Source organism: Pleurodeles waltl, chromosome 11 (genome assembly GCF_031143425.1).
Source record: "Pleurodeles waltl isolate 20211129_DDA chromosome 11, aPleWal1.hap1.20221129, whole genome shotgun sequence".
Classification (NCBI taxonomy): Eukaryota; Metazoa; Chordata; class Amphibia; order Caudata; family Salamandridae; genus Pleurodeles; species Pleurodeles waltl.
Window position 1 is genome coordinate 41693653 of NC_090450.1, and position 27113 is coordinate 41720765.

Consider the following 27113-nt stretch of genomic DNA (forward strand, 5'->3'; position numbering starts at 1 on the left):
GAAGCATCTAAAGAGTGATTTTTATTACTGGGAGGCTCTGTAAAAAATCTTTCTTACACAAATACTAGAAAAAGTACAGCTAGAGTAAAACTAACCATAGAACCTGATTGTATGTTGAAAAAAAGTATATAATGAATATTGGTCCTTGTACTATGTACCATTCAAAAGTTACAATGTAACACCTTTTTTATATTAATAACACAATATGAACATCACTGCAGATTACACTCTTTATCCCAAAGGATAGGTGCTTTCCTTTTGAATCCCAGATGACTGCAACATTTGAGCATCACTAAGCATTCAATTTGAATGAGCGTCATCTGCCAGTAGATAGACCTAGGTGCAGACAACACTCTTTAAAGCGCAACCTACACAAATGTGCCTATGTTTGCACATCTTGTACACAGCCTACCCAGACACCCTTATCCAATTGACTACAGGCATCAGACCAAACACTAAATTGGGACACTGAAGGTTGTATCTCACACACTTTTCTAGGATCATTATTGTGAAAGAGTGCATTTGAGAGTTTCACACAATAGCAAAGGACAAAAAAACATTGCAAAAACAGGGCTTCTCACAGGTAGAACCCAAATCGTCTACAAAGGGCTTTTTCAAAACTGGAAAGCTTTTTAGTTCACCTAGATGCCACCACTCAGCCTAGCGCGTCAGTACCTTATTGCCAAACTGGGACAAAGAGTGCTATAATAAACCATCAAATAAATGATTACATTACAAAGTCTCTTCCGAGCACCAGCAATCATCAGAGAATCTCACTTCTCAGCCTCTCACTAGCTCAAACATGGGAACCAACCAGTGGTATAAAGGCCATCTAATTGCCTTAGCTAGCAAAAGGAACAAGAAGGTCTGTAGCGCACCCCACACATATCAAAAGCACTACAGAGGAATGACAATAATGTGCTTACTTTTCATCTTCTATCAACAAAAAGAGTCATTCAGGAACAGATAGGTAAATGGGGCGCCACAGATATCATCCAGGATCGAAGTGCATCTGAGCATCAGTAGACAATGACCAAATTAGATCTCTTTAATTCTCTCACTATTCACAGCTATTCACTTAAGTGAGTGTATTTCAACCTTATGTAAGACAATTGAAGAAAGCCTCAGGGATTCAATTATATGTTGAAAGTGCAATGCTAACCAGATCCATTATCAATTATGTTGTCCAGTGCTAGAACTGACATTTTCAAGTGGCCCTTCATACATTTTATGTACAAATATCAGTGTCTCATTGGTGTTAACTCTTTAGCATTAAACTCTCGAAAGCAATTCAGACTTAAAGCATACGTCTCTCTCAGAAAAGTGGTGATAATGGAATGGAGCTGAATAAATGTATGGTATTCCAGTTACTGCTAATTTTTTCAGCTCTGTACCATTTATGAAACATGTAGAGTACTACAGAGAAATGCACTGGGAGTACCAGGAGATAAACAGATTATAGTATCATTCTCCTGTTAATTTTAAATGATGTCTCAAAAAGCGGTAATAACAGTGTACATTATGCTACTGAATAGTTATTTCACCAACTACTGATTGCTTCATACTGCATTTAGAGGAGCACTTTAAGATCAAACCAATGGTGGTAAAATAACCAGAACAAACACAAACATGATACTCTAAAAAGCATTACAAAACAGAGCCAGTTCGAGGAGAGATGTGGCTTTCCACCCTGTCTCAAAAAAGCAATTCAAAATCTATATTTTTATTCCTTTCATTTTTTTCTTTTTGGTTTCAGGTTTTGCACACAAATGTAACTGTTGCATTCCTGTTGGTGAAGGAGGTCCTTCCTCACATGCAGAATTCTGGGTAAGACACACAAGAGCTGGCTGGGAAATGAAGACTTGAAGAGCCTCATTTAGTGTTTGGAGGGTGGAATACAAAGAGGGCAATTATCCTGTCCTCGGTTTACAAGTACTAAAGGCTATAATTCATGTGTTAGATGATAGCAGAACATGTGCCATGTTTTTGATGGAGTATCCCAGTAGCCAACCTCTTAATAGGCCCAAAAGGTGTTAATGTAATCTCACAATGTTGTTGCTCAGTGATGGAGGATATTTTCAAACTGCATTGTTACAAAGGTGGTAAGAGTCAATTTTAATTCTGACTGATCATTTCTTGAGGAAGGGTATGAGATTTTGAAGAACAAATTCTATGACATTACCCCAATGCATGCTTACTTGGATAGCCTCCGGATATACTAGAGGACAAAATGATTTAAGGATAAAGGACTCTACAGCGGAGGACTGCAAAATTCAAACAACCCTAGCTAAGAAGCAGTCGTTCTCTGGAGAAACCATCCACCTTTAGAATCCTACCCTACAAAAATAGGAACTCATGCAGCTTTCCATTCTTTCAGGAGCTAATAAAAACACATTTTTGACATGCACTTATACCAGTTCAATCCTCTTGGCTCTTTCCTGAGTTGAACACTACTCTCCCCACATCTTGAAAGTTATATATGAGATAAAGTAGCACCTGTCATACCTCATAAGGACATTGCAAGTCATAAAGAGGAGCAAGGCTACAGGACAAGTACCTTTGTAAGGTCAGTGAAATTTGGGGTGACTTGCAATATTCTTACAATGTACAGCAGAGGGTGTTTTATTTCTTCTAATACATGGTCACACCTACCACACAAAACGTGTGCTATTTGTTGCAAAATTATAGGTCAAATAATAATAATGCAATTCCACAAAATGTGTACAAACATGCAGTGATATTTTCTTTTCCTTCCCGCAGGTCCACAAAATATATATGTTCCCATTATTATCTCATTTTTTCTGATCAGTATTTATTTTAGAAAAAAACAGATAGAAGGAAAAGATAGTTTATTTTCATTGTTTGAAATGCTTTTACTATGCTCTGTGATGCGCCTTTCTCCTTGTCAGCGGCATTATAATGTTATAACTTTTTTAGGTTTAATCAGCTTTATTATTCAATATCTGCAAATCAACAATAGTCAATCAACGCAAAAAGTAGTATCGTATTCTTTATTCGGTATGAAAAAATGCAACCATAAAAAATAAGTAAACAGAACAATACATAAATCAATTAGCAAGAGAAACATTGTATAAAAATGTCCAATTTTAAAAAAACAATTAAAACATCAATATTAAGAATTAAAAACAATTCTTAAAAGTACTCTACATTACTACGCCAATCGATAGCTCCCCTCAGGAAAGATCTCAACCCTCGCCACACCAATGCATCTGAAGCCATTCGCAGCCACAAGAAAGCAGGGCGATATTGAACAAAACCCTTGGGCCTCAACAGCGAGAATAAAGAACAACGCCTAAAAGGTTCATTATAAGCACAGAATAATGTAAAATGGGTCAGAGTCTGCAAAGACACCCCGTCACAGGGACATGGTCTAATAGATTTAGCACCATACTGGCCTAGCGGGAAACATAGATTACTTCTAATAACCCCAAGGCGAAATCGGGTAATCAAAGACCTTTCCCTCACATCATTTATCTCTAAGAGATAGGGCTCAGGGCCAAGCCCCATCTTAAGCATAATAAAATCCCTGACCGATTTTTTTCCCTAAAACCTCCCCCTCTCTTTTGGCCCCCAGGATTCTCAAAAAGTTGTCCTTTACCCAGTTTTTATCCCGACTAGTCAGACCCTCGGGAGTGTCAAACAAGTCAGGCCGCCCCAAAACATGGGCCGCCTTTCTTATATACATCAGCCAGGGAATATTCTTAACGTGGTCACAAGCCAGGCAGTCCCTTAAAATCTCTCTATTAAAAGTAGCATGTTCATTACTCCAAATAAAGATCCATAGCAAGAGGGGAGCCAGTTGAATTGTGTCTTCAACAAACTCAAGATCCAATTCCAAATGAAGACAAAAACCAGAGGTATTTTGGCCAACCCCCAATAGCCTTCTACAGAAACGATTTTCTTCTACAGTGGGGGCTCGGGTATCCGTATACCCCCAAAGTGCTGCACCATACAGCAGGACTGGGAGACTTTTACGCCTATAGATTTCAAGCAATGGCTTAATGGGTTTATTACCTACTCTATCAGCAAAGTCAAATGTAGCACCAACTGTAGCATGGAAAAGCGTTCCCCTTTTAGCAATACAGGGTTTCCATGCACCTTTATCATCATAGATGACCCTTAAGTATGGGAAATCATGTACCCTGCTAATAGTTTGCTCTTCAATCTTCAGCTCCCCCACCCTGCTCAGAGGTTTACCACATACCATGAAGTGTGATTTTTTTATAGTTAATCTCTAAGTCCAAGGCTGACATAAAAGAAACATAGGCTCTAACTACTTTACGGAGGCCATTCATAGTGCGGACCATAAGCACTGCATCATCCGCATACGTCAATACAGAGACATTATTACCATTCACCTTAGGAACGTCCCTAGAGTGTTCCATCAAGAAATCAGACAATCTATTTGTATATAAAAGAAAAAGAGTAGGGGCCAGAACACAACCCTGGCGTACGACCCATGTGAGCTTGAAGGCATCTGAACACTCCCCATTTGACCCCACCCTCACATTTGCAGCCGTTCCTAGGTGGAGGTACCGAAGCAACTCCACAATGTTAGGATCCATCCCTATCTGATTAAGCTTCTCCCACAGTATAGCCCGATTTACCTTATCAAAGGCACAACTGAGGTCCATGAAGGCAAGGTAGAGAGTGCCCTTCCTAGCTTAAGTGTATTTCCCAATCATCATCAGCAAATTAAGACGCTGTTCCCGAATGCCAAGTACTTCCCTAAAACCGTACTGGGCACGGCTCAAAATGTCATTATCTGCCATCCAGGCCTCAATAAGCCTTAACATTTTCCGGCCCATAATTTTGGCTGAAGAATCAAGGAGGGAAATGGGGCGATAAGACTTAGGATCATTCCGGTCCCCCTTTTTAAACACTGGGATAATACAGGCCGATCTCCAAGAGGCAGGAATTCCCACAGTAACTGCTGCATTAAGAACATTTAGCAGGATAGGCGCCCATAACTGGGTACAGGATTTACAAAGTTCCATAGGGATCGAATCCGGGCCCGGTGCTTTATTACTAGTGCTACCCTGGAGTGCATCAATAACCTCCTGAAGTGAGAACCTAATAGCTAGATTTGGAATCACATCATACTCATTGTCCCAGTTATTTCTTAGGGGGCTTCCCTTAAAAGTTCTGCAAAACTAATTTACCCAGGCCTCCGGGGCAATATTACAGCCCAGACCCTCAGATGTTTCAGTTTCAAAAGAACCTCTATTTACCACCTTCCAGAACAGACCGGGGTCCTTCAGGACTGTGGCGCGCTCCAGTTCCTCCCAGGCTTTTTCCTTAAGTTTAAGCTTACAGTCCCACAGAGCCCTTTTATACTTAATCCTTGCCTCTTTCACAAGGGCCCTATCTCTGGGGTGTTCTTTTAGGGCCGTTTTCATATTTTTCCTAGCATCATAACAAGCCTTACCGAACCACCCACATCCATGCTTACTGGGGCGATTACCTTTTGAAAGTAAGCAGTCTTCAAATGAAATATTTGTATTAAGTATTGCTGCCATAACTTCTTTGGGACTGGGAGTTTCTGCCAAACGTATATCTGTGATCAAATTTAAGTTATACCCCACAACCCTTTCTACAACTTGCTGGGAATCTACCTGTTTCCAGCCAACTCACCTGCCCTGATCTTTTATCCTCACTGATACCGGCCCGCCCCGTCCTAGTTTACATGGGGCCCCTGGGAGATTAAAACAGACTGGGAGGGGGTTATGATCACTAATTCCCTGCCCTAAAACCTCTCCTCCAGTCACCAGATCTTTCAGTAGTGGAGAAACAAATATATAGTTGATTGTTGAACCAGACCCTCTACCTACAAAAGTTGGGAGCTGGTGAGTGTCCACTACTTCAATATCACAAATGTTCAGAAGGCCCATCTTTCTTAGTCCTTTGATCAGAACCCTACCTCTAGAATCCTGAACACCTTCCACCAAATAATCCTCACAGTCATACTCAAAAGGATTTACCACTGTGCGAAGTCGCCCCAACTCTGCATTGAAATCTCCTGACACAATAGCACAGAATTCCAGCCCCACCTCCTCCATTCCACACTTCAATACCTGAAGGACTGAGAAGAGGGTCCTAATTTGGCACCCCACATCCCAGACAGCATTATAAAAGTTTACCAAAAGGACGTTAAAGTTTTTTGAAAAAATTACCCAAATAGGCAGAATACCCTGGTGGTTACAGTTAATTTGAAATGCACCCACTACTTTGGAAAAGCGGATTAGTGTAACCAGACCACCTTTCGAGCGGCCTCCAAGCGACCGCACAGCCGGGACAGCAAATCTATTATATCCATCCCATGCAGCCTGCCCATCCGACCAGGTTTCCTGGAGTATGATAATATCGTAATTAGCCAGTCACCCTTCCCAGGCCTGATCAGATAACTTGGCATCATACCCTGCAATATTCCATGAAATAAGGCCACACTGCGTAAACTCCCCCTCCTGCACCACCCTTGTCATATCAGTATTCTGGAATACTGCCCGATTCGCTGTCTGAGTCTTAGTGCATTGTCAATCCACCCCTTCCAAGTCAAGATCTCTAATGACATCAGCTCTCCTACTAGTTAGCTGCATGGCGTTCTGACCTAGGTGGGGATTCCTACAGATATCAGGAAAAAACTCAGCACCCTGTTGCATATGATTATAAAAGTAACCCAAGGGGGCCATACCAATTTTGCCCACTCTGGGGGAAGCTGGGCTATATGTGAAGTGAAGCCGTTGGGCCAGGGCAGGATATCTAACATTTATAATAGTACAGTCCTCCTTACCCTCTTTTTTTTATAGGCCCGACCCAATCATTTCTTCTAACAAACAAAATCTCATTAAGATCCTTACATAAAATATCACAATTTTTACTCAACGAGTGACCAGTCCTATTTTTTAATTGGGCTGTAGATTCACTAGTGCCAGGGGCCAGAGCAGGAACGTTCGTCAACACCACCATGTAAGGGGCACAGGCCGGGGGAGCTCCAAGCAAACCAACGAGGAGCTTTTCTTCACCATGTTCTGGTTATGATTACCACCATTCTGTTGGCAATCCCCCCCAACTGCCACAGATCCACAGTCACGTTGCCTGCCACTACTAGATCTAGTTTCTGCCCTCCCACCTATTGGTTGGGCAGTGAGTGGATTTGGCACAGGCTCAAAACAGGCCCCAGGATTTACACATTTATCCGGTTTCCGTGGCACTCTCCCCAAGACTCCCAAAGCTTCCTCCTGCAAGATCACCTCCTCACTTGATTGATACATAGAGCTAGAGGCCACAGGTCCACCTGTAGGTTGACTAGCCCTCCCCTGCTCACATAACCGAGAGACTGCTTTTTCAATGGCCATTAATTTTGTCACAACAGAAGACAAAATATCCTCAATCATCTCCTTAAATGTTAGCAATAAGTTAGTTGCATCACATCCCAAGAGCTGGCAGGAGTCAGGACCCTTATTCAGGCCTTCAGAAATTTCCAAAAGAGATTATCTCACTTTAGTCCCCGTTTTCTTTAATAACTTTTTCTTTCTCTGGGAGGGCTGCAGTTATCCAGGGGGCAAGCCGGAGGAGAGGTCAGCAGGAGCCTCTTACTTCTTCTCGAAGGCCCTGGTCCACCACGATCCCCGTTAACACAGTATGGGCAAGCTCCTGGGCGGCACATTGATCTCTCCAAAGGTGAGCCATCTCCTCAGCCAGGCCCTCCGAGGGATCACTAACTACTGATACATGGCGCCAGTCATTCATCTCCATGGAGAGCCTCCTCTCTGCCAAATCAATTTCCTTAGTCACAACCCCAACGGCTCTTGCAAGGAAGGAATCCAATGTGGTATTTGAGTTATCCTGCCTTCCACCACCACCACTCAGGGCTCCAGTTTGCTGACCCTTTTTCCTGCCCATTTCACAAGAGGTAAGACCGCACTGAGTAGGTCAGCAAAAATCACAAATTAAGATACAGTCTCTGACCTATATCACACAATGAATCTCCAGCACTAGAAAAAGGTAGAATAAACACAGACTCACTGTCCATACAAGAATAAAAAGGGGGCTGGCTTAGCCCAGCCTCTGTCGGTCGATGATGGGCGCAAGACGGGCCCGCCCTTGGCCCGCGCGCGTCCCAAGCAGCGGGAAGGTTCTTTGCGCTGTATAGCGCTCCAGGGGCTTGCTCCGCCCCCTGCCTCTCGTGGTTCCTGGGACACTGAGTCCCCATCCCTCCAAGCACACAGCAGCTCGTCCCGCGCAGCGAGAAGGTTATTTGCGCTTTATAGCGCTCCCGGGGCTTGCTCCGCCCCCTGCCTCTCGTGGTTCCTGGGACACTGAGTCCCCATCCCTCCAAGCACACAGCAGCTCGTTGCAAAAAGTAGTAAAAGTACAAAGCTAATAAGCTATGTATAAGATAGAAGCTGTTTACAATTTTATGTTATAAAGGACGGGGGAGGGCATAAAAGGGGAACTGGGAACACAGGTCTATATTCGAAGATCAGGTAGGCGTACACAGTAATATATAAGTGCAATAAAAAAAACTAGAACCATGTTTTGGAGAAAAGAACAGAGAAAATAAATTATGGTGGTTTAAAATTCTCAGACCTAATGGATTGATCACATTGTTTAACCTTCCTATTAAGAAAATTCATTAATGCGGAGCAATATAAATCTCTATTCACCATGGATCTACAAACAGAAGCAAAAATAGTATCTGAGGGGTGAAAATGGCAAACATTATTCTACCAAGCTGCAAAAGATATACTAGAGGAGGATTTCCAGTTAATTGCAACTTGTTGAAAAGCTAAGGCCAACATCAGATCAAATAATCCTTTTTTATGAGCATGTAATTCAATTTTATCAGATAAGCTACCTAAACAAATTGAGATAATCAACATAGGGTGTTTTATTTTAAAAAATGATTGAAAGTTGGGTCCATACTTTTTGCCAAAAAATAGCAGTAGGGGGGCATAAAAAAAGAATATGGAGTAAATCCCCTTTCGAGGAATGACATGACCAACAAGTAGGGCTAATATAACAAATGTAAACATGAATCCGGGGAAGAAAGGGATGAGGTATGGAGTCTAATGGTAACAAATAGAAAATATCCGAAACAATCGGCATAAGGATTAAAAATTTGTGCCAAAATGATCGAGGACAGTCAAAAATCATTTGAAATTGAGGGAAGGAAAGAGGATTAAGGCCATCAAAAATATCTTGAACCCAGATAATTCCCCTAGTTCTCCAAGAATTCCAATATAAGGGTCTATAATTAATATTTAGAATCTTGTAAAAAGTGGCTCTAGATGTGATTGAAATTTGATAAGGGGGCGCAATAAACAGCAGGTATGTTTAAGAAGTGGTGAAGAAGTTATGTTATTTTTTTAAGAAAACTCTAACATTTTCTTCCTATAGAAAGGTGCAAGTAATGCTAGTTCAATGTCAAGCCACAAGGGAGTAAAAAAAGGAGGATGCAGAAGAAACCCATTTGGTAGCTTGTTTCAAGCAAAAAGCATTTGATAAGTCTGAAAATCTGGGAAATTCACCCCTCCATTTTCTTGAGCTTTTTAAAGAAGTGAGAGAGAAATTTGTGATTTTTTCTTATTCCAAAGAAATTTGGAGAAAAGTGAGCCATTTTTTTAAGTAAGTATCTGGTATATGAACTGGGGTCATAGATAATATATATAAAACAATGGGTATAATCATCATTTTTATGGAATCCATACGACCCCAGCAAGATAAATAAAGAGAATTCCAGGAGGACAATAATTGATCAATTCTATTGAAATATTCCTTTATATTTATTTGACCAGACTCTAAAAGGGAATTAGTAGACCAAACGCCCAAATATTTGATTGGTCAATGGAATGCTTAGTGCAAAACTTAGTAAGGGGCAGAATTTCAGTCTTCTCTGAATTAATTTTATAACAGAGACAAATAAAAAAAGTTTGACAGCTCTTTAAGCAAAGCAGGAATAGATGCATCAGGGTTAGATAGGAAGAGAAGAATATCATCTGCATAGGCAGATAATTTCAAATGTTTATTTCCATATTGTAAACCTGATATAAGAGTACTGTCACAGATATGAGAAAGAAAAGGTTCAAGGGCTAAAACAAATAAAGGAGGAGATAAGGGGAAACCTTGACAAACCCCTCGTTGCAAGGAAAATATTGAGAGACATGACAATTCATTAGTACGGCAGGCTGAGGATCTGTGTAAGCAAATAAATAAGAGAAGTAATCTTGGGTCACAAAAGCATACCATTGCAATACTTTGAGTAAAAAAGACCAGCTTACTCTGTCGAAGGCTTTTTCAGCATCTACAGAAATAGCTGCAAGAGGATAGGAAAGAGAAGGAGCTTTATTTTATACATTAAAAAATAAACAAGAATTATCTGAGGTTGGTCTGCCTTTAACAAAACCATAACTGTTCTTTACCAATTATTCTGAGCAAAAAGGGCTCAATTTGAAGGGCCAGTAACTTGGCAAATATGTTCTAATCTACATTTACAAGAGATATAGGAAAATTCTTGAACTGCGTAGTGTCTCCTCCGTCCTTATGTGTTAGACAAAAAGTAGCCTCCTGAAAAGTACCACCAGCTTTGCCAGTAAAAAAGAAAAACTGAAAGAGTTGTAGAAGTTTAGGCATCAAAAGATTGGAAAAATGTAGATAAAATTCAACAGTAAACCCATATGGGCCGGCTTCACTTTTCTCAGTGTGTTAAGAGTTTTGAGTAACTCTGTAATTGATAAATCAGCTTCAAGAGGATCAAAATTCAATAAAGACTGGGAAGGAGGTGAAACAGTTTTAAGATAAAAATCAATAGAAGTAGAATGAATTGGATGATCCAGAGTACATACATCTCTATAACATTTTTTGATTTCAGCTAAAATGTTTTCATCTTTAAATAAAAGTGATGAATGAATGGATTCAATAATAGAGCATTCTTTACGAATTTTCAAATAATTGGCTAAAAGTTTTCCTGATTTGTGACGACCCCCATAATAACGGGCACTACTACGCCATAATATGGAGGAAGCTTGATCAGTTGATTTTTTTCTTAAAGGCTAATTAGGCCCGGACTAGTTCATGAAAAAAAGAATCTGAGGAATAAAATTTATGTTCTAAATGCTTAATGTCAGACAGTAAGCGTTTCTGCTGATGAGCAAAAAAAGTATTCTTTTTAGAAACAAAATCTATGATAAAACCACGAGCTGAGGCTTTAAAAGAATCCCATGCCAATTGGAAGATGTGTCAGAAGTAGTGCCGAATAAAAATAATTCATCAGTGAAAGATACAAAGGAAGAGGAAAAGTTTGGATCTAACAAAAGAGCATCATTGAATTTATACCTAGCTGACTTGGGATGTGATCGAACCAGATCAAAATTGGCAACCAGTGGGGCATGGTCAGATATAGCTATAGGTTCCAAAGAGGTAGAGCTAAGGTTCTGTGTTAGTGATTTGCTAAGAAAAATATGATCTATGTGAGAAATGGAATCATATGGGGAGGAATAAAAGGAATACTCTTGAGCGGTGGGGTTACATAATCTCCAAGCATCCACTAAAGAATTCTGGAAAAGGTGGAGTGGAATTGCTTGTGAGATTTATTTGGAAGAAAACAAAATTGAGACTTCCGTTCAATAAAAGGGTCCATAATCTGATTACAGTTACCACCTAAAATAAAGAATTCATCTTGATATTGAAGACATTACTTAGCAACATTAGGCCAGAACAAAATATCTGGTTGAGTTGGACCACATACATTAAGAACACTAAACGGAATATTATTTATAAGTAATTTTACAAACAACCATCTACCTTCAGAATCATTTTCTTGAGCCATAACAATACAATGAAACTTTTTGTGACATAAAACGCAACTCCATTTCTCTTAGTAGAGGGAGGAGAAACAAAAACTAATCCCACCTAATTTCATTTAAGTTTTAATACCTCATTTTCTGTGAGATGAGTCTCTTGCAAAGGCACTAAGGGAGTCATAATGAACACTCTGAGATTCCTCACCGTGTTCATGCTGGCGGTCGAAAACATAGACTGCCAGCCCCCTTGTCACCCCGCCGGCCGTATAAACAACATTCCACTAGGCCGGCGGGCGGAAACAGTGGAATGCTGGGCCAGGACAATGCCGTCAGCTCCACATGGAGCTGTCGTCAGTGCCCCAGTGTGGCGGGTGCAGCTGCACCCATCGCGCAGATCACTGCCCATAAATCAGGCAGTGACCTGCAAGACTGGGCTGTGCACGGGTCCCATGCACTGCCCATGCTAAGTGCATGGGCAGTGCATGGGCCCCAGGGGGTGCCCCGGAGCACCCCTTCCACCAGAAAGGCTGGTGGAACCGGGTTCTTTATCCGGAGGGCAGCGCTGATTGCAGCGCTGCCCTTTCAGATGAAGAATTCCACCATCGTCAGGCTGCCTGTTGGCGGTCGCCTGCGGTGGTGGAGGACTGCCTGTAGCGGGCTCCACTGTGTACATTATGTGGAGGTCGAGGCCGTAATGCCGGTGGTGGAAATTTTCGTCCCCGCTGGCATGGAGGTCTCGACTGCCAAGTTCATAATTAGGGCCTAAATCTTGATTGTGAGAGACAAGGTGAGATAAGATTCTCTGGCTTTTCACTGGATTAACAAATCTTTTGACATTCCAAGATATTACTCAGAATGTAACCAACAGGAAATAAATATAGAGCTACACTACCTTCAAACATGCAAAAATTGTAACTGAAGACAAAAAGACATTCGGGAATGGGAAAACAGAGAAAAAAGAGAAGAACACAGGAAACAAGAAAGAGAAAAAGGGAAAAAGAGATGGGAGGGAAAAGGAATCGAATACAGTAAGAGATGACAGTACATGTCAAACGACGACTGAGCAACGCACCCTAATAGGAAACAAGAAGGAAATGGGGTGTGGCAACACACAGGAGACAGCACAACCAACACGAAGAAGCAGGCCATACCGGAACCTCACATGGGAGCAAACGGGACACAAGGACATGAGAGATCACAATGTTCTGTCAAGAGAATAAAAGAAATGATTGAATCAGCAATAAACATTAATAAGTATTAGTCTATGTCATATGGATCAAGAATAAAGACAATTAGAATTAATAATCAATTCATCTTGAAGCTGAAGGGCCTACAATATCTATCAAGTCTGTTGAGTGAGAATGGATTCATTTCCTAAGATCTGCAGGATCTTCAAAAGAGGATGTGTTATTTTGGAATGTGACTTTGAAAGTGCAAGGATGAAACAAACCATATCTGGCACCTAGTGGGCAAAATGCAGGGCAAAGATCAAGAAAATCTTTTCTACATTTAGCAGGTGCAGAAGACACATCTTGAGTCAAAAATAGTTTAGCACCAGAGCATATGAGTTGTTTTTTTGTTTTGGCTGCATTTAAAACTTGTAAAAGATCCATAAACTTCAGAAATTAGATGATTACACCCCAGGGTCTTGTTGGAGCAGAGGAAGTAGTGAGCCAATCTTTGGACTAGTTGAATATTCAAGAAGAGGATTCCTGTATATTATTTACACTTTGTTCAACCAAATTCATCCTAACTTCCATTGAGGACCATTTATCATCCAAATTTTGAATGTGAGAGTTAGTTTCCTCAATAAATGGTTGCAAGGCCCTGATTTCCTCAAGAATATTATCCAGAGAAACAGGAGATGTAGACTCCTGTAGAGGAGGGGAAGGAGGGTCATGTTTATGTCTTTTATTTGCCAAAGGCGATAATGACGATTTTGAGGGTAGGAGCATAGAAGCCATTGGACGAGGAGAATTAGCTTGAGCCATGTCAAAAGGAGAAATTGAAGCCTCCATCAAATGATTCATAAAATGATGATCCGAATCCAAGATAATATTCGGGGGAGCTTTAGTCTGCTGCAATAGTTTCTTGCTCTTTCCCATATATATCAAATTTGAAGAAAAATCTGAAGCAAATGACGTGAAAAATGAACGAACAAGACCCCAGACTCAGTTTTGAGAGAAAGTGACTGGAGTTCACCCAAAATAATAATTCCTAAAAAAATTCACAGTATAGTTCCAAGAAGAATCTGAAAAATAAGCACGCAGCCTTTAAATAGCAATTTAAATGCAAAAAACGTAAACAATGTGAGTGGAAACTTAAGTGAGGCAAATGGCATTCCATGAGGTGACATGAAAATAAAAAGCAGAGTGGTGAGGAAAACAAAATGGTGACCGCAGTAATCTAGTCGAAAAAACTGCAATTTTTAAGCTTATAAGCATCTTCAACAGCTTTAAAAGCAATAGAATCCATTCCAGGCATCATCCTATGTTATAATCTTGTAGTAGGGTGACCCATAAATGCAATAAAAATTGGGAAAAACCTCTCGAAGTTCTGGCGCAGCACTGAGCTCCGCGATCAGGCGTCCATCTTAGGTAGCATCCTAGCCACACCCCCATGAAGTTATAAATTAACTTATTAACTTACTGTAGTTTCTCTGGTGCATCATTGCTTTATTACAAGTGTCTAGATAGTTGACAATTCATTCAAATGTAAAATTGCAGGCTCACATGATGATAATCTAATGCATCGTGTCACTATGAAGCTTCCTATATATTAAATCCATTGTATTCCCAGCCAATATATTTCATGATAATTTATCATTGACTTGCGATTCGTATTTAGGTTCAGTTGCATGACAGAAACCTGTTAAGTAAATACATATACACAGAGCTAGCGACAGGGGGTCTGATTCTGAAAGCTATTTGGAGGTGTGAGCTTATTTTACATAATCAAACAGCCTTTTTCTCAAATTATCAAGATTTGCTTTTGAAAGAGCAGAGTAAATATCTTTCCAGGATTCAAAGGGGACACTCTGAAAATAGATGTGTTGCAAATAACGTTTATTAGCGTCTGCCACGGCCCCCCTCCCCACCACCACCAGCCGCTACAAATCCTTTAACAACAAAAGGATAATAAACTAAGTTTATTATCCTTTCATTGTTAAAGGGGGGGGGGGCACTGGGGATGACGGGCACTGTGCACTCCCCTAAGCGCGCATCTGTGTTTGGCCGGCCAAACACACATCCGCACTGTGCTCTCTACTGCCCCCACTGTGTTGCTGGGCTAGAGAGAGCAGGCACAGGCTCCCAGTCTGCCTGGGAGCGTCCCAGCTCTGAGCAGTGTCAGGATTGGTCACAGGGCAGGCTGGGAGCCTGTGCTGTCTGCTGAGGTACAGTTTTTCCTTTATATTTGTATTATTAATATTCACCCCTCTCCCCGTGCACCGCCCACTCCTTGTAACCCCCGCAAGCCACAACTGTATATCAAACATGCAATGACATTTCTCCTTGTACAGTTGTGTGCTATACAATTTCACAGGGGGACCAGCATATTTACAATTGCAAATTCACAAACATTATGCTCTGTTACAGTCTTTCACGAGAAACCTTTGTGAATCCCTTAAATTAGTAATCCCCCCCCCCTTTTGCTTCGTGTTTGCACCACTTTTGTGGCATAGCCGTGCCACAAAATGCTAGTAGATATTTACAAAGCCACTCAAGGGGCGATTTGTGCTGCCTTGCTTGGCCTTTAACGATATGTAACACAGCGTATCAGCTTGCCCTGCATTGCATTACATGTCATTCTGGAGGTGTCCATGGATGGAGTACAGACATTCCAGTGCATCTACCCGTGGATTTCGCACAGTCCCAGATTTACAAAGCTTTATTATCCTGGGAAGCTTCACAGAAGCTGGCGTAACGAGGGAAAATATTTTTTGCTTCTTGTTATTTCTTGTTTCTATGTGTGCTTCATTCTGCAGCACACATACAAAGGGAAAAATGTGGCAAGGTATTGCTTTTGTGCAGGAAGATATCCTTTCTTGAGCAACAACAAATTCTTGTAATGCAGGCACCCTTGTTCTATGGTGCAAGAATGCTTGTATTGGTGCTAAGATGCGCTATGAAAATGCAGAAGTGTGACATATAGTAGTGGATATGGCAAATTTTTGGCTCGCTTCCTTCCACGCTACGCAGCACCGCAAGTTGTCTTGCTGAACTGCGTTACGTCGAAGGTTGCTAAATCTAGCCCCAAATGCGACGGTGAAAAATAAATTGAAAATAATATACTGACTGCATCTCTTTGAACCAGGGGAGTAGAAGGAGCAGCTTGCAGGACACCTTGTAGGTTGTAGAGTATATTTTAGCAGAGGCAGCAGTACAAATCCTCCTGCCAAGTATTTGAATGTTTCCTAAAGTATCCCTGCACCCCTCCACTCACTGACTCAGACACACTCCACACAAACAAATGCACCCACACATTTGTACTTGCTGACAGACACACACACCACATACAGACAAGCCATGCTTACTACACACACACAACATGCATGCATCTGTGCGTGAGCGCACAGTTGTATGTACATATGTGTAAACACACACGCGTGCGCACATCAGAGCCCAGATCCTGATTTTTTTCTCTCTCTTGCAGGGGTGGATCCATTGTCCTGACTTCATCTGCAGCTGCCTATACATTTTACCCAGTAAGGATGTCATGTTATTTAGTGGCTACAGTGAGAGAAGGGCAAGAAAGAACAAATAAATCATAGTGTAGCTGAATTTTGCTTTATTTTGCCTCTTTGCCTCTAGCTACAGACAATATTGTAAACAATATTTAAATGTTTACTTAGGCCCTAATTATGACTGGATCAATGATATCGGAGTTGGGTGCTGGGCTCATGAAATACCATAGACTTCGATAAATTTCATTAGGCCAAACTTGCCTGAACTTAAAAGGGGAAAAATGAACAGTATCTATGGTTTCACCCAGATTTTCATTCACTGAGCACCAAAATCTGCATGTTCTTCACAAAAAAATCTGAATATATGATAATTTTTGTGCCTGTGATTCCAGACACACTGGTATCATATTTTTATTGAATACAACAATCATCGCATCTGACTCGGTCCACTTGTAATAACACTCTTATTGCCAGATTTCCAAGAAAGTGGCTCATCAGCTGTGATGAGCAACTTTTTTTGCACCCCCTTAACGACACAAAGCGTGCGCCATATTTACAATACGGCGCACCATGGCGTACGTTAGGAGAATAGCGTCAAACTTTATGATGACGCTATTGTGGTACTTTGCAGGAATAGTGCCATACATTGTGGTGCTAATCCTGCGAAGTGAAGGGAGGCCCATTGAAAATAATGGGCACATAATTTTAACACCTGCTCTGAGCAGGCGTTAAAAATTGTGCTAAAAATGGGGCAGTGAAATGTTGTAAATTTCACTGCACCAAAAAAATAATGCTAATGTGGTGCTAAGAGGTGCTTGTAAATCTAGCCCTTAGATTATTTGAGCCTCCTCACGGCGCTTGACCAAGTGGCTTTCTTGTCTGTGCTTTTAATTTAGGGCCTGATTATGACCTTGGTGGATGGGATACTCTGTCACAAAGGTGGCGGATATCCCATCCCGCCATATTACAAGTTCCATTATATCCTATGGAACTTGTATAACAGCGGATGTGATATCCGTCACGTTTGTGACGGAGTATCCCATCCGCCAAGGTTATAATCAGGCCCAAACTGTCTTACCACATCTACTGCTGATTTCAGAGAACTATTTTTTTTATTTCTAGTTTTTCTAACATTGGAGATTTAGCATTCAATAGGAGTGCATGTCCTGCTCTTTTCTGTTTCTTGTGCACCGCACACTCTTTCCCTCTTTCCTCCCTCTCGCTTTCCATCTCCAGTCTTTCTCTACTCCCTATCCTACCTCAGTACTTCTCCCTCCCACTTCCTATAAGATCAATCACTGCTATGACTCACTGTGTAAGTGTCTCTCTCTCTCTTGCCATCTCTCTGTCTCTCGCTTTCTCTTTTTTTACTCCTCCCTTCACTCTGCCTGCCACACTTTGCTTGCTGTATTTGGATTTGGCAGTGCTTGCCATTGAATAACTGCAGTAATTCTTCTTAGAATAGTATTTCTTATACTTTCAAGCAATATAAACACTATGTGGTGGCCATTTGTGAAGCACAAAAATATAACATTTAGCCATCTTGGAATGTTGTTTTCAAGACGGCCACCATGTTGCGCCTTCATGCACCATTAAGGACATCTTGGAATTATAGTCAATTCCAGTCCAAGACAACTGGTAGCCCTTATTGTCTTTGCTAATGCATGCATGAATTTACAAGCATTTCCTAAGCCAACAACAGCAACCACTAAGCATTGACAGAGTGAGACCAATTGGCTTTGCCAATGTTTGTGCATGTTATTAGCCCTATTATGTGTGCTTGGTCATGAATAATTCCTACACCCACCTTGCCACCCTCAAGCACCTTTCTCAGTGTCCTTGCCCATAAACAGATGGCTTTGGCATCCTCTGTCTTAGTGTTTCCACACCATGAAAACAAACAATTTTGCAACCCCTTTAAGTATGTATTTATGTTTGTATGTAATAGTTCCTTATGTTGTTATCCTAACTGGTAAGCAATTGGTCTTTGAAAAGCGGGATATCTGTAAGTAGCCTACAAGTTGTGTTGCCATCATTACAATCGCAAGCAACCCAGAGGCTGATATTCCCTTCTCACCTTCCCACAATCAGGCACATTGCTGACAGCACCTGCTCCATCACCACAATCAGCCTTGGTAGTCCACGTTTCCCATTAGTCACAAACATCCCGTAAACACAGGTTCCCTCCTATAATCGAAATAAATCTGCATGTAATGTCTGATCATCTCTAAGGGCCCTGCATATTCACAGTCATTGATACCTAACTTCCTGTTAGACCTGGCATCCTTGGTGTGGTCTCCCCTGTCTTCTTTGCTTCTGCTTGCCATGTTTGACTGTGTGCTGGACTCCGTTTTTGCTGTTTTTGACACTCTGGGTACTTTCCCACTGCTGATCAGTGCTAAAGTGCAAGTGCTCCCTGTGTAAATTATATGTGTAATTGGCTTTTCAATGATTGGCATATTTGATTTACTAGTAAGTCCCTAGTAGACTGCATTATAGGTGCCAAGGGCCTGTAAATCAAATGCTACTAGTGGGCCTGCAGCACTGGTTGTGCCACCCACATTAGTAGACCTGCAAACATGGCTCAGACCTGCCTCTGCAGTGTCCGTGTGTGCAGTTTTAAACTGCCAATTCGACTTGGAGAATGTATCCACTTGCCAGGCCTCAACCTTCCCTTTTTGTACATGTGAGGCACCCCTAAGGTAGGCCTTAGGTAGCCCTATTGGCAGGGTGCAGTGTATGTTAAAGGTCGGACATGTATTGATGTGTTTTACATATCCAAACAGTGAAATACTGCCAAATTAGTTTTTCACTGTTGCAAGGCCTATCCCTCTCATAGGTTAACATGGGGGCTGCCTTTAAATATCCTTAAAGTGCAGTTTTCCATTGAGAACAGACAGAAATGTGGAGTTCGGGGTCTTTGAACTCACAATAAAAAATACGTCTTTTAGTGAAGTTGGTTTTTAGATTGTTAGTTAGAAAATGCCACTTTTAGAAAGTAGGCATTTTCTTGCTTAAGCCATTCTGTGATTCTGCCTGTTTGTGGATTACCTAACTTGGTCAGAATGACAGTTGGTCTGCTTGTGAATCTCCTCTAGACAGTGACACAAAGGGAGCTGGGGTGTAGCCTGCATATGCTGATGAGCCATCTGAGCTACAGTGGAGAGAGGAGTGTTCACTTACACCTGAATGGGCTGTGCCTGCCCTCACACAATGCTGTCTACAACCCCCTGGTGTGTGTTAGGGGCCTGGCCTGGGCAAGGCAGGATCCTGCAAACAAGAGAGACTTTCCTTAGAAGGTTGCCTACTTCGAAGGCAGAAACGGGTATAAGTAGTGGACCCAAAACCCCAGATTTCTTCAAGATCACTTCTGGAACCAAGAGGAACCTCTGCCAAGGAGAAGAGCTGAGGAGAAGTGCTGCCCCTGCCTCTGACTGTGCTTTGCTGGGCTATCCTGCAGTTGCAGTTGCTGCTCTGCCTGTGAAAGGGGACAAAGACTGGACTTTGTTGTGCATTTCTGCTTGAGAAGAATCTCCAAGGCCTTGAACTGAGCTTGCCTCCTGTTTTGATGTCTCAGGGCCATCAAAGACTTCCTCTGCCAGCAGCTGTACTCTCTGCTGAGGCGTCTACCCTTCCAAGTGGTGCCCTATCCAGTTCCTGGGCTCTAGAATAGTGAATTTGGCATTTAACAAGAGCTTAAATCCACACACAGAACGCTGTACTGGGAAATTTTCGATGCACCCCCTGCAACGCAGCTGATAAACCACGTGCCACCCACTTCGTGGCAAGAATCGATGCTCCACCTGCATCGTTGCTGGGAGATCGATGCATCGCTGCTGGAGAAACAAGGCAACACCCGCTTGCGGCTGCTGATGATGACGCAAACACCATGCAGCGGGGTATTCTAACACAGTGTGATTGGATTTCTCAGTCATCGTCCCTGGGCGTCAAAGTCTTTGTGGACCTGCGCTGAGCCGAGGTGCCCCATCTGGAAATCGACGCATCGCTCTCTTGGAAAGGAGAAAAACGACACATCGCCTGCCCGACCAGAGAAGAAATTATGCACAGTTTCACTTGTGAGTAAGGAATTGACGCATCACTGACTTATCCAATGCATGCTCGCCCGTGTGGCTTGATTTTTGACGCAAACCAGGTACTTTGTGCAAAATCAACCTTTCCATTGTTTTCTATGGAGTAAGACTATCATTCTTTTGAAAATTCATATTTTGACTAGTGTATGTTGGATTTTTATTGTTTTTATTGTATTTTGATTTAGATACATATTACTTATTTTTCTAATCTGGTGTGGTGCCCAGTTCGAGCTGGACTGTTCCCATGGGGAACGGGGTCAAGACTGATTTGCATATGACTGGGTCCAAACTGGGGTGGCATGGTGCGCAAAAGAACAATGGATAACACCCAGATCTGTGACTGTTTCAACACTCTGTCTATCATCCTTTTGTGGTACAAATACTTTACACATTGCTTCTGAGATAAGCCTGACTGCCTGTGCCACACTACCAAGGGGGTAAGCAATGGTTATCTAGGTGTGTTTCTCCATTGACTGCCAACCAGAGACCCCATTTCTAACACTCCCCAAGACCATCCTACAGTATGGATGCCTCTTTAATGTTACCAGATTGCTACAGCAACCTTATAGACTGTTTCACATTCTAGTATCCAGAAGTCTTAAGATTGTCAGCTTTCATTCTCCTTCCAGATGTTTTTTAAAATGAAAATGTAGGCAACGCTTTCTGCCAGTCTAACAAAAAATATTATATATTGGCAACTTCTGCCCATATCATTTACACAAAGACATCAAAGATAGATGGCACCTTCCCTTTAGATAGATGTACAATAAAACGTGGATGCCTCCTCTTCCTGTCTAGGAACCACAAGCTTATTAATGATTGGTATTATGAATGGTCCCTCCACTTGCATGATTACACCAATGAATGTAGGCTCCTTAGCTCTTGCTCCAGAAATAACTCCATCTTGGCAATACACACTGTTAGAAATGGGTCTTTGGTTGGCAGTCAGGTTACCCTCTGTCCAAGCAAGGACCCTCACTCTAGTCAGGGTAAGTCACACACAATCCAAATTATCCTGTGCCCACCCTCTGGTAGCTTGGCACTGAGCAGTCAGGCTTAACTTAGAAGGCAATGTGTAAAGTATTTGTGCAATAAATCATACAATAACACCATATAGCACCACAAAAATACACCACACAGTGTTTAGAAAAATATATGATATTTATCTGGATACTTGCAGGTCAAAAACGATCAAAGATGCAATAAGAAAATGTAAAGATATCACTGAAAAGTGATATAAAGTGCCTTAAGTCTTTTAAAAGCAAACAAAGTCCCTTTCAAGCACAAAGTACCTGGTTTGAGTAAAAAATATCTTGAAAGGGCCGCAGAGGAGGAGATGTGTGGAAAATGGTGTGTGCAACTTGCGTCGTTATTTTCCACGCAAGGAAGACCTCTTCGGGTTGCAGGGTTTTCAGACGCCCCGGGGTCTGGGCGTGGAATCCTGGGCTTGTTGGCAAGCTCTGCGTCATTCCGGTGGGCGATGCAGGGAAATTTCTCCCTCACTGCAGGTGCTGCGTCGATTTCCCCTCTGGGAGTCGGGCATCGTCGTCCGAGGTCGGCTGTGCATCGATCTGGTGGGTCGTGCAGTGAAGTTTCGGTCGCACCGCAGGCGCCGCGTCGATCTTTTGCTAGCAAAGTCGAGCCATCCCGGGTCGGCGTGCAGTGAATTTTTCACCGCGGAGCAGGCTGTGCATCAAATTTTTCGCCGTACAAGGAGTCCAGTTGCAAGAGAGAAGTCTTTTTGGTCCTGAGACTTAAGGGAAGAGAAGGCAAGCTCTATCCAAGCCCTTGGAAAGCACTTCTTCACCACAGCCAGTGAACAGCAAGGCAGCAGGGCAACAGCAAGGCAGCAGTCCTTCAGAGAAAGCAGTTAGGTAAGTCCTTTGGGCAGCCAGGCCGTTCTTCTTGGCAGGATGCAGGTTCTGGTTACAAGTTTCTTCTCCAGGAAGTGTCTCAGGTGGTAGGGCAGAGGCCCTGTTTTATACCCAAATGTGCCTTTGAAGTGGGGGAGACTTCAAAGAGTGGCTTAGAAGTGCACCAGGTCCCCTTTCAGTTCAATCCTGTCTGCCAGGGTCCCAGTGGGGGGTGTGGCAGTCCTTTGTGTGAGAGCAGGCCCTCCACCCTCCCAGCCCAGGAAGACCCATTCAAAATGCAGATGTATGCAAGTGAGGCTGAGTACCCTGTGTTTGGGGTGTGTCTGAGTGAATGCACAAGGAGCTGTCAACTAAACCCAGCCAGACGTGGATTGAAAGGCACAGAAAGATTTAAGTGCAGAGAAATGGTCACTTTCTAAAAGTGGCATTTCTAAAATAGTAATATTAGATCCAACTTCACCAGTCAGCAGGATGTTGTATTACCATTCTGGTCATACTAAATATGACCTTCCTACTCCTTTCAGATCAGCAGCTACCACTTCAATACTGTATGAGGGCAGCCCCAATGTTAGCCTATGAAGGGAGAAGGCCTCACAGTAGTGTAAAAACGAATTTGGGAGTTTTACACTACCAAGACATGCAAAATACACAGGTACATGTCCTGCCTTTTACCCACACAGCACCCTGCCCTAGGGGTTACCTAGGGCACACCTTAGGGGTGAATTATATGTAGAAAAAGGGGAGCTTTAGGCTTGGCAAGTACTTTTAAATGCCAAGTCGAAGTGGCAGTGAAACTGCACACACACAGGCCTTGCAATGGCAGGCCTGAGACAAGGTGAAGGAGCTACTTGAGTGGGTGGGACAACCAGTGCTGCAGGCCCACTAGTAGCATTTAATCTACAAGCCCTGGGCACATATAGGCGGTCATTCTGACTGCGGCGGGCGGCGGTTGCCGCCCGCCATGCGGTCACCGCCAAATGGCCGCTCCGCGGTCAGAAGACCGCGGATGCCATTCTGGCTTTCCCGCTGGGCCGGCGGGCGCCCGCCAAAGGAGCGCCTGCCGGCCCAGCGGGAAAGGCCCTGCAACAATGAAGCCGGCTCCGAATGGAGCCGGCGGAGTTGCAGGGGTGCGACGGGTGCAGTTGCACCCGTCTCTATTTTCACTTCCTGCTAAGCAGACAGTGAAAATCATGGTGGGGCCCTGTTAGGGGGCCCCCAGGGGCCCCACGACACCCGTTCCCGCCATCCTGTTCCTGGCGGTAAAAACCGCCAGAAACAGGATGGCGGGAAGGGGGTCGGAATCTCCATGGCGGCGCTGCAAGCAGCGCCGCCATGGAGATTCAGCCCAGCCGGGGGAAATCCGGCGGGAAACCGCCAGACCCGGGTGGGCGACCGCGGCTGTCAGAATAGCAATGGAAGCACCGCCAGCCTGTTGGCGGTGCTTCCGTGGTCGTCGACCCTGGCGGTCGATGACCGCCAGGGTCAGAATGACCCCCATAGTGCCTTCTACTAGGGACTTATAAGTAAATTAAATAGTCCACTTGGGAATGATCCAATGTTACCATGTTTAAAGGGAGAGAGCATATGCGCTTTAGCACTGGTTAGCAGTGGTAAAGTGCGCAGAGTCTAAAAACCAGCAAAACAGTGCCCAAAAAGTGCAAAAAGTTAGGGGTGACCACCCTAAGGCTGTCAGGTCTAACACATACTCATTAACAAGCAACTGTAAAGTTTAGAATCATTATCTTCAGATGTTTGGGAAGCAGGCCTAGGGCCAGATTTAAATCTTGGCAGATGGAATACTCTGTCACACATGAAATGGATATCCTGTCTTCCGTATTACAATCCCCACAGGAAATAATAGGATTGGAATACTGCAGACAGGATATCGTCATGTTTGTGAATGAGTATTCCCCTCCGCCAAGATCTTAATCAGGCCCTAAATGTCTGCAGCCCAATCTATATGCTTCCATGAGAAGTACCCTAAATATTGTTAGGTAAACCGACTAATTTCATGTCCATTCTTCACCACTATGGCCCTCATTATAACATTGCCGGTAAATACCGCCTACCGCCGCTGTGATGGCTGCCAACATACCGCCACGGCGGCTACCATCCATCCTCCATATTATGAGCACTGCCTGACTCCTGCCACAATAAGGGTGGAAATCCGGCAGTGTTCATAGTGGCGGAAGGTGGTAACCTGGCACTGCTAACACCAGCACCACCATGCCAGTAGAACGCCGCCAGCCATATTATGAACAGTGATACGGCCTGGCAGTGTTCTGCTGGCGTTAGCAGTGCCCATTCCCGTTCCCTGCCGGACAACCTTCCTGCCGGACAAGGTAAGTCGGGCATCTGACAGGGGAGGGTGTGGGAGGGTGGGGGGTGTTGTGTGTGTGTGTCTGAGTGTGCATGAATGTGTGAGAGTGTGTGTTAATGCATCTGTGAGTGTTGTGGTGTATGTGTGGTTGTATGCGTGTGAGTGAATGCATGTAAGAATGGTGAAGTGAGTGCGTGTCTGCATGTCACTGTGATTGTGTGTAAGAATGTGTGTGGTATGTCTGTAAGTATGTGTGTATGAATGCCTGTATGCCAGTGGAAATTAATGGGTGTATGCGTGCTGCGTGTGGGTGTCTGTGTGAGTGTATGCAGGTGAGGAGGGGTGAAGTCTGCGTGTGTGGCTATGAGGGGGTGGGGTCAGTTGTGTGGTGTGCGCGTGTATGGGGTGGGGGTGGGGGTGAAGTTATCAGAGGGGGTAGTGGGTGAGTAAGTGGATTGTTGGGGGTGGAGGGGTTAGTTTGTGTATCGGGGTAGGGAGTTAGTGTGTGTATGGGTGGGTTGATTCTGGATGGAGCGAAGTGTCAGGTGAGTGTTGAGGGGGGTGTGGGGTGTGGGAGCCGCCTACCGGTGACAGGGAAGGAGTTCCCTGTCACCGGTAGGGCCTACCGCCATGGTGTTCGCGGCATTGCTAACGCTACGAAAACCATGGTGGTAGGCTGGCTCGTAATGCCATGGGTGGTACTATGTCTGCCGCCGGGCTGGAGATAGACATCTCAAGTGGAGAAGTGGAGGGTTGGCTGCAGCCAATCTGCCAATCTCATAATGTGGCGCTATGTACCGTCAGCCTGTTGCCGGTACTACTGCCACATTTACCCTGGTAGTCAGAAGAACGCCAGGGTCATAATGAGGACTTATATGTCTTATCATTAACTGTCTCCGTTCCTTCATTCAAAAAAAATATTTGAAACTATCTGCTATATCCTTATGGCCACTGTGAACACCCTGAAATTTAGGTGGTGCATTTAATCTACAACCAGATGCTATAGGATGCATTTTTGGCACTTTCATAAGAGTACTATTGTTTGACCTCAGCAATTAATCTTTTGTCATTTTTCAAAAGTCAATATCCTTACCAAATGGAATATACAAGCCACTCTTACCTTCTGTTCTTATGACAGCTTTGCCTCCCATATGCATATTTCTTGTTAGCTGCCCTTGTCCTCGCCATTACAACAAGCACCCTGACGAGCATTTAGCTCTAGACACTGTCAAACCAAAATCACAGTAAACCTTTTCAGTCCGGATCAGTCTTATGCCAGAATATTGACCACAGAAATGTGTGAAAAGTAGATGTATATCTATCATCAAGGTACATGCATGTGGAGTTATTTATAATTAATCTATACTTACCCATATGTATTATGGAAGTTGGACCCTGCACATTGAAATTCAAAAACCTCAAAATGTACTCCTGGTGATTCCTCTGGAGTTTATCTTACACTAGAAAGCACCCTTGTGAATATCAGACCTAACATTAGTTTGGCAGAGTAGCAAATAATTACTGGGAACACTCAGTAACTTAGTTATGATCAATCAGGGAAAAGTAAAAGGGTTTTATTACAAGATGTTCAAATAAAGTACATGTTCAGAAATCTGACATTTTCTAAACCCACAAATACACAGCAAAATCATAGAAATCTGGCAGTATCTCTAGCTGTATGGTGTTCAGCAACATATTTGGCTCAGCCCAAAACCAAGGGGTTCTTATACACAATTCTCGCATAACAAATGAGAGAAAACTGCATTTTCATTTTGACATGATTTAAAATATTGGACAGATCAGAGTGTCACTGTATGGTTTATAACACTACCCACTCTTAAGAAATCATTGAGCATCATCTATGTCATGTTATCATAGGAAGTTCAAACTAATATAAAACATTTATACAAAGAACCACACATCACATGAGTGGTCCCAGGCCCAGCACTGAAATACAGTGGAAGGACCTTGGGAGATAGTAAAATTGGGAACAAAAAGAAAGTTCATTTACAATTCATGCACACCAGGATATTTCTATGATATCATTTAGGGGGTCATTCCGAGCTTGGCGGGCGGCGGGAGCCGCCTGCCAAGCGGGAACCGCCAGAAGACCGTACCGCGGTCAAAAGACCGCGGCGGTCATTCTGGGTTTCCCACTGGGCTGGCGGGCGACTGCCAAAAGGCCGCCCGCCAGCCCAGTGGGAAACACCCTTCCACGATGAAGCCGGCTCCGAATGGAGCCGGCGGAGTGGAAGGGGTGCGACGGGTGCAGTAGCACCCGTCGCGAATTTCAGTGTCTGCTAAGCAGACACTGAAATTCAA

The 27113-nt window shown here is 43.2% G+C and overlaps 1 protein-coding gene across 1 annotated transcript in view; it reads left to right on the forward strand.

Moving 5' to 3' along the window:
- LOC138265368 (dehydrogenase/reductase SDR family member 4-like) overlaps positions 1 to 27113 on the forward strand; it is a 146174-nt gene that overhangs the window by 77973 nt on the left and 41088 nt on the right. The window contains exons 5-6 of the mRNA XM_069213013.1: positions 1757 to 1827; positions 16476 to 16527. Coding sequence (XP_069069114.1) covers positions 1757 to 1827; positions 16476 to 16527 — 123 coding nt within the window. The remainder of the gene's footprint in view (positions 1 to 1756; positions 1828 to 16475; positions 16528 to 27113) is intronic.